Below are 12,963 nucleotides of genomic sequence, written 5' to 3'. Positions count from 1 at the left end.
CAAGATCAACACGTACCTCTTCGATAACTTCTTCAAAATTTTTCGCCATATATCTTATCTTCTCATAAGACGTTTGGCGTTCAAACCGATCTCTAGATAACGTTACAATTGAGTTTAGGGTTACATAAAACACAAAAAGAAACTTACTTTCGATAAACTAACTGAGAAAAGATATTTATAACATTGCCATGAAAGCTTCTTAAGTTCAACAATTCCCTGCAATGTAGCGCCTAAGCAAAAGAAAAAATTTAAAAATGGAAAAATTTCATGATGCATATAAAAAAAATACCTTTTTTAATGCCCTGCTAAATTGATCACTAATCTTTCCTCTTTGAGAGTGGTTTAATGAGGACGAAGAACCGAAACTCTTCTCAGAACCCATATTCACATTAGAAAGATTTATAATTTGTTCTACTGCCACTTTCACTTCCATAGTGAACTGTGACATTGAACTTACAGTTGCTTCAAACTATAATAAATATTACAATTTGCATCATAAAACACCAGTAAAATTTTTACAATATAATGTAAAGCGTTTAAATTTCAAACTATTGTTTATAACAGCTTAGACTAACGCAATAGAACTTCTAGCATATTTATTTTTTATACTATCAACAAAATATTTAGGTCAGTAAGAACCTTGAACCAAATGGCAATATTGGCTCCTGCTGCCATGCTCTTATACATTTCAGTATTGTCACAAACTAAATTTCATATACAGATGGAGGTTTGCTAAACTTATGATCTTTCTCTTATAAGAGAATTTCCCAGGTTCAAATCTAGGATCTACTGTGTAAACATTTTTTTAACATAAAAATCAAAATTTTATTTTGACAGATTATGAAAAGTATTTTGCATACGTAATACTATAGTAATAATATATGTACTATTATTATATTACATTATTATATACATTATATTAAATTACATTTTAAAAGTGTTAAAAAATTCCAGGATTCAATAAAACTGTTATAATTGGACTTTTTGGACTTTACCATGTAACTAGAACTAATGACATTAACCTTATGGAATGATTACTAATGATGTGGTGAAGTGCTGTGTATACTAATGTTGCCGTAGTTAGGTATAATAGTTATTATGTATTGTGCCTTTGCAGTCTGAAAGTTAGTTGCTTGTTTGACGTGGGTCAGTAAGGCTGTTCCCTCCTCAGCTCAGTATTAACGTTATAATTTAATACATTGTAAATATAATGTTCTAACAATTAAATCTATTTATATTATTTATTTGATTGTATTCATTTCCAGTTAATTAGTTAACAAAAACAATATTTGCAACATCCATGTGATATTTGCGGGGGATTAGTATCAAACCATGACCACAGATTTCCTTGGTTCTTAGGTTTTTAGGGAAAAAATTTCTTTGATAATATACGTTTATAAAGAAATTAAAACTTGGAAATGCAAATTATCAATGCTCGTAGTCTAACACCCAGTTCATCTCGCTATTCTCTGCCTTTCCCCCATTCTCTCTGTAAAGGATACAATCACTGGCTGGCTCTTTTAATGTAGGTGGAAAATATCTTTAGAAATAAAGAGGCTATGGTCAAGGCTACATTTTCTCTGTTAACCTTAATTTTTTTATCCCAGAAGCAAATTTATAAATTTATAGAAAAAAAGTCAACTTACTTCGGGCTCAAGATACGAGGCAATTTCCAACCACTCTCTATCAGACAAGTTACTGAATGATTGTTTTATCACTTCTAGCAGTTTGTGCAGTTGATTTAAAAAATGTGGTAATCTACAGAGGAATTTACAGAAATTAGATTATAATTAGGTTAATGAAAATTATTATAATTTACATAATTAACATTTCCCCTTTCCAAAAAAATTGTAGAGGTAAGTGGTAGTGTTGTAAGTAGGAAAATTTTGTGCGGAAAATTTCCCACTCAGAAAATCTTCCGGAAAATGACTGATGCCTTTTTCCGGAAAATTTTCCGTATTTTTCCGAAAAAAATAAAAAAGTTATCACTCCATGATTAGTCTAATATATTGTTTGCAAATTTAAATAAAGCAGCATTTTCGCCTCATTTTTTCTAATCTAAAAGTAAAACTAAACCTCTGGACTAGTTTAAACTGGTTAACAATGTAACACTATTAATGTTTTTTAGTATGTTTACTGATATTAGACATTTTTTATCGATAAAAAGTTAAAAACATTAAAAACCATTAAAAAGTAATTTATGTTTCAATTTTTTATTTTCCCAATTTGAGGAAAATTTTCCGTAATTTACAACACTAGTAAGTGGTAATGGTAATTGTAGGAGCTGTTGGCTCGCGTGGCATGAAGGGCTTCCCATTGCAGTCACCTAAATTAAAAACAATAAAAGGGCCTAGGGTGGTGCTGATTATTATTATTGATAATTATTGGCTGTCATTACTGTCCAACTCTTATTGGCTGTTCAACTTTATCTCTGGCTGCTGTTGCTAATCCTGGTGTTGGCTTGCCTACCACTCTTCCCAAGAGCCAAAGGTTTAAGGGCTGTACTTGATATAATTTGAATGTTTTCCAATTTAATGATTTAGCAATTAAAATGATCTGGAAATAACTTGAAAAGATGAAAGGTCGAATGTTTGAAATTTTAGGAATCTGTTGGTGGTTTTAGAATTTCTCAACAACGAAAAGTTCTTTCCACTAGATCACTGCGAATGATATGTACTGGTTTTAGTCTGTAAGTTCAACGAATTGAGGGAACATGACCATAAATAATGGAACCATAATGAATAGCTTCATTTCCTTTACATTATTTATAATATGAATCAGTGTACTCTTGCAACGGTCAAGAATCCATAATGGTAGGAATTACAAGTGTTAGTGGCCATATTTTTGCTAGTGTATTTTATAAAACAGCTGCATATGAGGAAAATATTAATTATTTCTTATTGTTAATCACTCCACCCAATCTCCTAATGATTTAGGTCAATGAATCAATTTGTCTTTAAATCAAGCATCGACTCTTCCAAAGAAAAATAAAGTGAGATAAATATGCCCTAAGCATGGGCTTTCATTTAGTAGTAAAATCCAGTAATAGTACTGTCAAAGTTTATTCAACTAATAAAATGTAGAGAAAACCATTAACTCCAGTCAGTGAGCTGCACAATATTAATATATTATTCTCTTAGTTTACTACACTGAATTATAGGATAATCGGTTTGCCGTTTATTTAACTAATAAACTGTAGAGAAAGCGATTAACTCCAACCAGCTTGAGATCTGACCCTAGACATGCATTTCTTAATTGTTCTGGAAATCAAAATATTTTTTATCTTTTAAAGTCAGCAAAGAATAATCATCATGGCTGGCCACATAATGTTCTTCCAGGTTCTGACACACTGCTGTTTTATACGCTTACTGACTTTACTCGTATAAACAAGTTGAAAAAAATTAAGTGTTCCACCAAAAATTACATTGAAAATCAAATGTCAACAAATAGTTACCTCGATTTACAATACTTCATAATTTCAGCCCTTTCTTCTAGTGAAAGCTCATTTTCTTTCCGGGAAAAAATATCACACAACATGACTAGTTTGATACCAGCTAGAAAATTAAGTATATACTTATGAAATGAACAAATAAATTTTAAGTCAGAAATAATATCTACTTACTAATAGCACCTTCCCGCAAGGCCTGTTTAATTATGTAACAGAGTTTTGCAGGATTGGCTGCCAAATTATCCCCATCTCCATTGGCTAATGGACCATTACTTATTGAATTTGTGAGACCAATGTCTGGGTTTTCATCTTCCTCACAAGTTTTCCCACTGAAGAAATCGATTATGCGATTTCCACGATTGTGCATATCAGTAACAAGTCCTATAATTACTATAAAAACCATTACATTTGTAAGATTAATTGATTTCTGCAACGCAACAATAAGGCTGAGTGAGCTGAAGTTTACAACAACATTTAGTGTGTGACTTTAATTGCCTAATTATTAGTGAGTCTAATAGCGTTTTCCATTTGACTGCTCTAGATCGCTCTGATCAACATTTTATGTTTCATTAGCGTGCTTGGATCTGCTCCGATCAAGTTTCGGGTGTTCCATTTCCCACTCTTGGAAGCTCCGAGTTCGCCCAAAACTGTTCTGCCAATTTCAACAGATCAACGGATCAAGATCGAGATCGGAGCACATTTTGGCATGTTCCTTTTAGATTTTTTGGCAAAATGGCAGAAAAGACACGAAAATTCAAATTACTTGCAGACGAAAAACAACAAAGTGCAGGAATATGTTCATGGAATGTTCCATTTGCGGTTTTACTCTAGTCAATTGGGGCGAGACCTATGACGTCAGAGACAGATTCAGAGCTAATCTTGAGCAATAAAATGGAAAACGCTATAATTCTTAATGTTGAACATTTCAAAGCATTTTGACACAAAATTACATCAGTTATCATTTCAAACAAAATTAAACTATTGAAAGTAAACGTCACTCACTCAGTCAAAAAGTGAAATTTGAGAGAAAGGCTTACATTGTTTAAGGGCAGTGTTTTTAAGGAAGAATTCACATAACTCATTAAACTTTTCAAACCCCGGTATTCTTTTAGAAGCTAACAAACATTTGCGAGCAGTTTCGTCTTTTAAAGATTCAGGTAAACATTCACTGTACAAGTAATGAAGAAGTGTTTGTATAACATCAGCTGAAAGGCCATCCATTGGTGTTGGCTTTGCATTCCAATCAACTTCAGGATTTCCAAAGTTCAAAATAACTGTATGAGCTTTAAACTGCACAAAGAGATATTGAAGAACACATTCACTATTGTTTGGTTGAAGTTAAGAAATAATTAATCCCATATTTCATCATGAATGATCAACATAACCGAAGGCCATCATGGAAAATTTACTCTATAGTTGTTAATTTCATTGATATGTCGCGAATAATTAGAGAAAGATACAAGCACATGACCCAGCTCATATTTCCCTATAATGTTGGAGCGTATTACGGGAAGTATGGTTCAAGGTGCTGAGCCACGTGTATGAATCCAAATACTAAACTATAGTTAAGAAGATGGTATTATCTTTACTATTATCATTAATTGTTGCTAAAAATAAGGTACCACGAACCAAGACTGACTTAAAATATTGCAGGTCACTGATTCAACTTGAAATCAAGGTTTCACTAAAATCTACCATTTCACAAACAAAAATCAAGAGACAATTTACTATGTCTACAAAAGTAGAACACTTCAATGGTGTCATCTCATAGATTAATTTGCTTAGTAATAACTTGGCTTCTCTCAGTCAAAACGCCACCAAATACATAAGAGGATAACCAAATAATACTAATAATAAAAGCTTTTTATTGTGATATCCTTTTCGGTATTTGTACGCTGATTTACAAAAGGGTATCATGGAAACAATAGTTTATGTAAAACTAAAAATCATTATATGATATGGTTCAGGTAAATTTCTTTTTTGTCCATTGAATGCAATCATTGCAATGCATACAATACTTTATATGAAATCCTGTACTAGCTTTTAATTTATTATCCTTTTGCTTTTTTTGTTGGTTTTTAAGTGTGAAGGACTCATTTGTAAATACGTTTTAACTTATTAAGTGTGTAGCACTTTTCACATTCTGGTGAAAAGTGGTTAGTGAAACCTTTTTACAAGAATAAAGATGAATAAAAATGATCCGAAATTATTTGTACTTAATTTTTTAATCTTAAGATGATTTTGGAAATCTTGAATTTCATTTTTAGATTTTCAAATACAGTTTTCAAGTCAAATTTCAGTTTTTCAAACTGATTTTCATATTTTGAGACGAATTTTCAATTAGATATCAAGCTTTAAAATTTATTTCAATATAACTAAAATCTTTTAATTTCATAAAGATTGTGGTATTTCGATTCATAGGTTGCCATGGTAATGAGTTGACAAGATATTCGGAAGCCCATAAATAGTGGTCATGCGATTATTTACCAAACTGGATTAAATAGGGTTTTGCCTTGTTTACTTCACGTAGAATGTCATGGCGGCTGGTTTCAGGCGCGGCCTAGCTATGACATGTGCCTAAGACGCTACAAGAATTTACGGAGCAAATCCAACAAATCATCAAAAACTGCGAAGGAAGTTCAAATTTTACCACTAAGGATATTTCTGTGCACTCATGAGCGATTCCACGGTCTCGTATGAATAACAGTATTTAAAAATACCCTCAATACCTGTCAAGAAAAACAATGCAACACCCGAAAAACAACTTAAAAATATCAAACCTCTTTTCCGTTATCCGCAGTTATAGTAATATCTGAGAAATAACCTTCTTCTAAGGCACACAGGAAAGAAAACGGATGATCATGTTTGGTTTCGTTGTTTGAAACCTTTTCACATTGTAAAATGAACCAGCCTTGGTATGTCAACTCAAAACAATCTTCCTTAGGTAAATCAACCTAAGTTGAGGAAAAAAACAATTGTTTCTCTAAGTAAAATATTGTCAGAAGCCAAAATATTATTGAATTAAAAGGATAATTTGTCTAGTGTTGCATTAATACAAGAAAAAGGGGTTGGGGTTATAATCTATTAAATTATGCAGGCTATAGCTCATAGATGGTTTTACGGCAGTAATTTAATTAAACTTTATAAACTTGTTATTTAAATCATGTTTTTCCATGGGCACTAAAGTGTATTTTGCTAATGCTAATGAACAAGTATAAAAAATCTACAAATTTTACAAACTAATGAGAATAGCAAATTTTATGCAATAGGAGTTCACGGGTTATTGCCGAGTTAGTCATTGCGCAAAACAACTTTAACTGCTTGGACTAGTTTATTGATTCAAAACTAAGTGGTCATTGGACGAGTTTTCAATTAACTCGTTTAAAATGACTTTTTTCATAAGTTACATGAAAACAATAATTTACAATTACCATAAACTCGATCACATGACCAGTTGCAGCTCCAAAAAACTTGAGAAAATTCGGATTACCATGAAATACCTGGAAAAAATAGAAATATTGTCAGGAATTGAAGCGGTAATGAGTTTTCTGGCAGCTGGTTTCGAAAGCATAAATTTCCTGATTTTTTGAGCTATAGTTTTTACAACCTAAACATTTGGCCCAAACAAATACAATGTACAAAATTGAAATTGTTGTCAAAGTGTAACATATTATGTTCATAAATAACGATCAGGAAGACACTTGAAAGTATTATACTAAATGAGAAATATCAATAACATATACTTCGTAAATTTCACAGTTAAAAATTGGGTTCGTTTCTGCATTTTCAGTAACTCGCCACGTAACATCTCCACTTTCATCCAATTTGAATTCGGTTCTGTAAAAGAAATATACCAAAAAAAATTTACAGTAGCCCAAAATAAAATTAATAAGTTTTGATACAAAAGTAAATAAATTACCCTTCAATATCAGAGGCATCACTTGATCCACGATCAGCTAAGGACATACACTTTACAATCTAATTGAAAAAATCCAAATTAATTAACTGCTTGGCTTCACCCTTACCAAAAAATAAGTTGGTATTTAGTTGGTTTTCACATTTAAGTTGGTTTTAAGTTGGTTTTTAGTTGGTATTTAGTAGGTTTTCACATTTAAGTTGGTTTTAAGTTGGTTTTAAGTAGGTTCAAGTTGCCAACATATTTTAATAAACTATTTAAAGAGGTAATAAGTTGTTTTTAAGTTGTTTTTAAGTTGGCTGGAAAATACTCATTTTTTGAAGTTGGTTTTAAGTTGGTTTTTAGTGGTCAGATAATTACTTATAATTTTTAAGTAGGTTATAAGGTGGCTTTATTAAGAGGTCTTTTTAAGTAAGTTTTAAGTTGGTTTTAAGTGGTCTTTATTAAGAATGCTTTTAGTTGGTTTTAAGTTGGTGTAAAGTGGTTTTTAAGTAGGTTTTTAGTTGGTATTTAGTTGGCATTTGTTCCAAATACCAACTTAAAACCAACTTAAAAAGTTACAAGACCACTTATTTTTTGGTAAGGGCATGCTATAACTAATTAATGATTGAATTTAAAATTGTCAAAGCACTAGAAGAGACTATATGTAAAATTAAGTTTTACTAGTGTAATTAGACCCTTCCCCCACAAGCTATTTAATTTATGCAATAATATAACTAGAAATTCAAAATAAAATTAAAAATTTTCAAAGCAACATTTATGAAGTTCAAGACAATAAAAGTCGCTAGACGACTTGGGCCTAGCTGATAATAATTATTTTTATTATTATTAGACTTTAGAAGCTAGTTGCTCAAAGTATAATAATTACTGAAACTACAGTAACTTTTGATCATATTTTATACAGAAGATATAATATTGGCATACATCAACTTATTTAAGTTATAAAAGTAGACAGAAGTCCTAGTTAAGACGAAAAACACTTAAATTTAACTAGTAAGTACGTTTAAACGTCCAAAATAGTTACTTCCATTTCAGTGTCCAACTGAATCACAATATAATCAGCAACATTTTATTTTAATGGGCATACCCTAGACACTATCCATGTAACCATTCAGTGAAAAGTGCAAAACCTAGATTATTGTATTAATTCCTGCGTAATAATAAAAATAAATTCTCAATGTTATGACTACAGGCTATCAAGGACCTGTTATAAATTAGTTGACGTAAAAAGCTACGGTACCGTCAACACAGGGGTTATATGTATCCCGTCAATAATGTGAACCAGATAAGAGTCATTCTTAAATTGGATGTCCGAGGCCTGATTATTCGTGGCCTCGGTAGTCCAATGGTAGTAGCGTTGGGAGGGTAACCCAAAGGTCGTAGGTTCGATTCCTGCCCGAAGTGATATGATTTTTCTCAGTCACTCTGGTAAGGAACAATACGCAAAGGTATTCCTTGGTTTAAATGAAACTTCTAACTAGATTATGCAGGTTGAAACTAACATGCATGAAAGCCAAAGGAAACTAATTGTGTGTTAGCATTTAGCATAAATGCTTTCGTTACTTTAAAATAACACAAACCTATGTCATCAAGGGTTAAACTCTGAGAACTGTAAATAATTAGAACCTGCTTCTGGGTAATTGAGTGTTCCATCTCCGTATTAACCAACAAATTGAGACACTAATAATCTATTTCCTTTTTGGACTTAATTTTTCAGATTATTCATGCAATTTATTTATTTCATAAGTTACATGTATATTATGTATATTATATACAGAAATGCTTCTAAGTCACAATTTACTTAATTGTATGTAGCCACACCATGTAAAAAATAAATGAAAGCCAGTCATGAGAGGTATAACAGTCTAGGAATCTAGAATATCGATGTCTTAAACCAGGACATGTTATTTCGGCGAAAAGTGGCAGACGTTGTTAGTACAATGTAATCACATGGTAAATTATTCCAATCATTGATAACGCATACTACAAAGTTAATGCCTCTGACCAACGTTTTCACGTGTGGTTTCTTTAGTTTGGCATGATGACTGCGGGTTAGAGTGACTGGAGAAGGTAGAAACAAGTTTTTGAGAGAGGGGTAAATTCGGCCATGGTAAATGTTGTGAAGAAGTACTATATACTAAGTATTTTATCAACTCATGCTCTAGCTTGAAAGAACAGCTACTCTGTACTAGCAATTAATTAATTTGATTCACAAAACTCATTGTATTTGAATTGAGATAAGCAGTATGTCTAAGAAGGAAGAGCTACTCTGCTCCTGACCATAATTTTATTCATTTTATTTGTATTTTGATGAGTAAAATGTTTTTCCAAATTTGGCATTTAAAAAAAAATGCCACTACGAAGCTGAATAACTTAATAACTACCAATATTTTGAAAAAATATATAAAATTTAAATATTTTGCATTTGCAGTACTGTCAAAAGTTAATGAATAACAATGGTGCTAATATAAATGGCAAATTCATCATACATCTCATTTTGTTCAGCATTTAACTCCCCTTTCTCTAAAATTCATTAATTTCCCTCTTCACACTCAGGAATATGAAAGGGAGGGAGAGTTAATATAGTTCATGTGATGGTATTCATTTGCAAATAGAGTGAACTTAAAATCTTAGGGTTAACAATATTTTCAATTTGGAATTCATCTAATTCTTGTTGTAGAGAGACTAGATCATCAAACCTCAAACACTAAGCACGACACCACACCATGAATAAACTGAAATTAGCTCTAAGCTCATAAACATCGTATTAAAAACAGGGCTTGAAATAAACAGAACTATACCAAAGTAGTCAACAAAACTAGCAGGGTTAGGGATGACCACGAAAATAGTAATGAACTTAAATGAAGTCTTTTATAATCAAGATAGGGAGCTATTAACTCGCCCGCCATGAAGGGCTTGCCACCACCCTCCTACGCTGGCCACCTGTTTAAAGGCTTTAAAAATCACTCAATGACTTGTTCCTAAGGTGGTGCCTTGGGTATTATTAGCCTAGCTGATTATTATTATATACCAAAATTTAAAAACAATTACAATAATTTTGCTTTGCTATTAGATTACATCACAGTCACCACTTAATTAGTTCTGAAGAACAGTATTCAAAAGTGGGTGGACACAGTGTGGTGGCAAAAGTGATTAGGTAAACCCACAGAAACACAATCTATAATATTTTGGAAAATTTACTTTAATTGATTTTTGCATGAAGAACCTAACTAACCTTGAGTAGTGTCATATAACTCATTAGCAAACAATTTCAATCTGTTAATAACAACCTAAACCTAGCAGAACTATTTTAACCAAAATACAAAAAAATGAACTATACATATTAAACATTTTTAGGTGCCCATGATAAGTGGTATAATTAAATCTTTGAGCAAACTTTTACCCAAAATAGATTAAGCTGTAGCAATTTAGAAACTGATATATTGCGCAAAAGACTTGACATTCAAAAAATGCACTATTTCCTTCTTAAGCATTAAAGGGCAACTCAAGTCGTGATGCAGATAAGGATCATTTATTATAGATAAAATTGCATTTGTGCATACACATGCAGTCATGCACCACTTTCACTGCTCCTATACCTCAAACCCAGGTGTTATCTAGCTCTCAGTCCCATCTGACATTTAGGTTACCCAGCAGGAATGCGGGTGCAGACGCAGTCTTTAACTATAAAATGTGATCCATAGATTCCCCCTGAATGCCATTTAAAACCATTCAAGGGCTAATGATCCAATTTAATGATAACGCATCTTTGGAGTATTTAATCAAATAAAAATGAATGTAATTCTTAAGCACTTAGGAATTACTCTCCGACATTTGAACCCTCTAAATGAAATTTATCAACACAATTATTTAATAGGAACCTGTCCTAGGGGGTCACACACTCAAAGATATCATCTTTAGAGACTGAATTATATTTTGTAAGCCAATAAAATGACAGATAAACAAAACTGAGCCTTGGTCGTAGCTTTCCCAAAATATCACTAGCGTTAAAAGTAATGCAATTGCAAAATATTTAAGTTTCGGAATATAATATAGGGTGCATTAGCAATACAAATTAATATAGAAAATAATTAATGCAATTAAAAATAATTAAGAAAATCATGTTTTACCTTCCATGTCCCGCAGTACACACCACTGTCATCCGCCATGTTTACTTACACTTTAAAGTCTATATTATACACACAGATGTCGCTAGCATCCAAATTTTACTCGTTAAGGGAAATTGTTTTGGAAAAAAATTGCATTAAAAAATATTCGGGACGTAAAGACCGAAAGCTATCGCTACACCCTCTTTTGGTTACAAGTGTATTATGGTATTATAGTATTTTTAAGATAGATATCAACAGACTTTTTATGGTACGTAAATACGCGTATTAATGGGCGATGATGGATGAAATAGAAGGTATTAAAGGTTTATATTTGCATTTTATTATAATTTTACTCTGTTTCGCGTTACGGCAGTTTGAAACTAAGATTGTTTAACGATAAAGGTTCGTCTCTTTTCGAATTCGGTAAAGAAACGAAAGCGGCGTTCTTCGTTTTTATCGCTCACTGAAAAATGAAAGTGGCTAGTATTCCTTTCTTTTCGAGCGTTTGAAAACGAATATAGTGCTAAACTCTTTTCGCGCGCATTAAAAAACGAACGTGACGTTCTGCTTTGCATCGCGCTCCCAGAAAACGAAACTGGTGCTACAGCTTTGTAATGTAACTAGCACCCAAGTTTAGCCGGGAGTAGTGGCTCACTCCTGTAATCCCAGGCGTCCGGGGGGCAGAGTTTGTGGAAGGCCATGTGAGGCCGACTACCAATCCCCCAACGGGTGGTCGGGATACTTCCGCCACGGGTGTCCCCACCCCTGTCCCTACGTATCCCCCCGTTGGCGTGGCCGTTACACATATCTCACCCTGATTAATCAGTTATTGTGTGTGTTCTGGTGTCTAAGGCCTCGGGTCGACACCGATGTTTGTGTATCTCAAAAAAAAAGCACCCAAGTTTAAGCCAGATGGCAGAAATCTTAAATTTGGTAATAAACCTCACTTATATAAGCTATTTATTTATGTTGTTAATATTTTTTCCTACGCTCTTAACCTAAGTGTTGAAGTAGTTGTTCAACGGAGATAGCAAAGCTTCCAAATGATGACGACGCATATAACAATACGAAACTGGTTTATTTACATATGTACAAGGTTACGTGAGAACGAGAAAGTGAATACTGAACCAATTTACAACAGTTACCGGCGATTATATATACAGTGTTAAAAAACGTATTATTGTTAAAAAAAAACACGCTCCCGATTACCTTGTAGAGTAGATATAATACCGGTAAAGAGTCCTCATCGTATTAAACTTCAACACTCTCCCTCGATGAAGACTCGGATACATGGGCGTATTAACCATTAGGCAAAGTAGGCACGTGCTTAGGGCGCCATTTTCTAGGGGCGCCAAAACTCTGAAAAAGCCCCACGGTCCATGTACTTGGCTTGCCCCTACTCAAAATAACGCCGAAAAGGTTTGGGGAAACTAAAATATATTTATTTAGTTATTAAAAACCGATACGCCCCTCCTAGCTGACCAATGCCA

The 12,963-nt window shown here is 32.8% G+C and overlaps 1 protein-coding gene across 2 annotated transcripts in view; it reads right to left on the bottom strand.

The window, feature by feature from the left end:
• The window catches only part of LOC149968884 (uncharacterized), a 47,846-nt gene extending 36,307 nt beyond the window's left edge, over positions 1-11,539 (bottom strand). For both annotated transcript variants that reach the window (XM_090155024.1, XM_090155022.1), the window contains exons 1-12: positions 11,495-11,539; positions 7,368-7,426; positions 7,192-7,285; positions 6,880-6,948; positions 6,229-6,402; positions 4,486-4,738; positions 3,623-3,838; positions 3,455-3,554; positions 1,647-1,758; positions 290-469; positions 148-230; positions 17-92 (exon numbers count right to left, since the gene is read on the bottom strand). In XM_090155024.1, the coding sequence (XP_090011150.1) occupies positions 17-92; positions 148-230; positions 290-469; positions 1,647-1,758; positions 3,455-3,554; positions 3,623-3,838; positions 4,486-4,738; positions 6,229-6,402; positions 6,880-6,948; positions 7,192-7,285; positions 7,368-7,426; positions 11,495-11,533 (1,455 nt within the window). In that variant the 5' untranslated portion in view covers positions 11,534-11,539. The remainder of the gene's footprint in view (positions 1-16; positions 93-147; positions 231-289; positions 470-1,646; positions 1,759-3,454; positions 3,555-3,622; positions 3,839-4,485; positions 4,739-6,228; positions 6,403-6,879; positions 6,949-7,191; positions 7,286-7,367; positions 7,427-11,494) is intronic.
• Between the last annotated feature and the right edge of the window lie 1,424 nt (positions 11,540-12,963).

The sequence above is a fragment of the Leiobunum rupestre genome, chromosome 1, assembly GCF_980474605.1.
Source record: "Leiobunum rupestre chromosome 1, qqLeiRupe1.1.hap1, whole genome shotgun sequence".
Lineage (NCBI taxonomy): Eukaryota > Metazoa > Arthropoda > Arachnida > Opiliones > Sclerosomatidae > Leiobunum > Leiobunum rupestre.
This window is presented reverse-complemented; position numbering and strand designations above follow the sequence as displayed.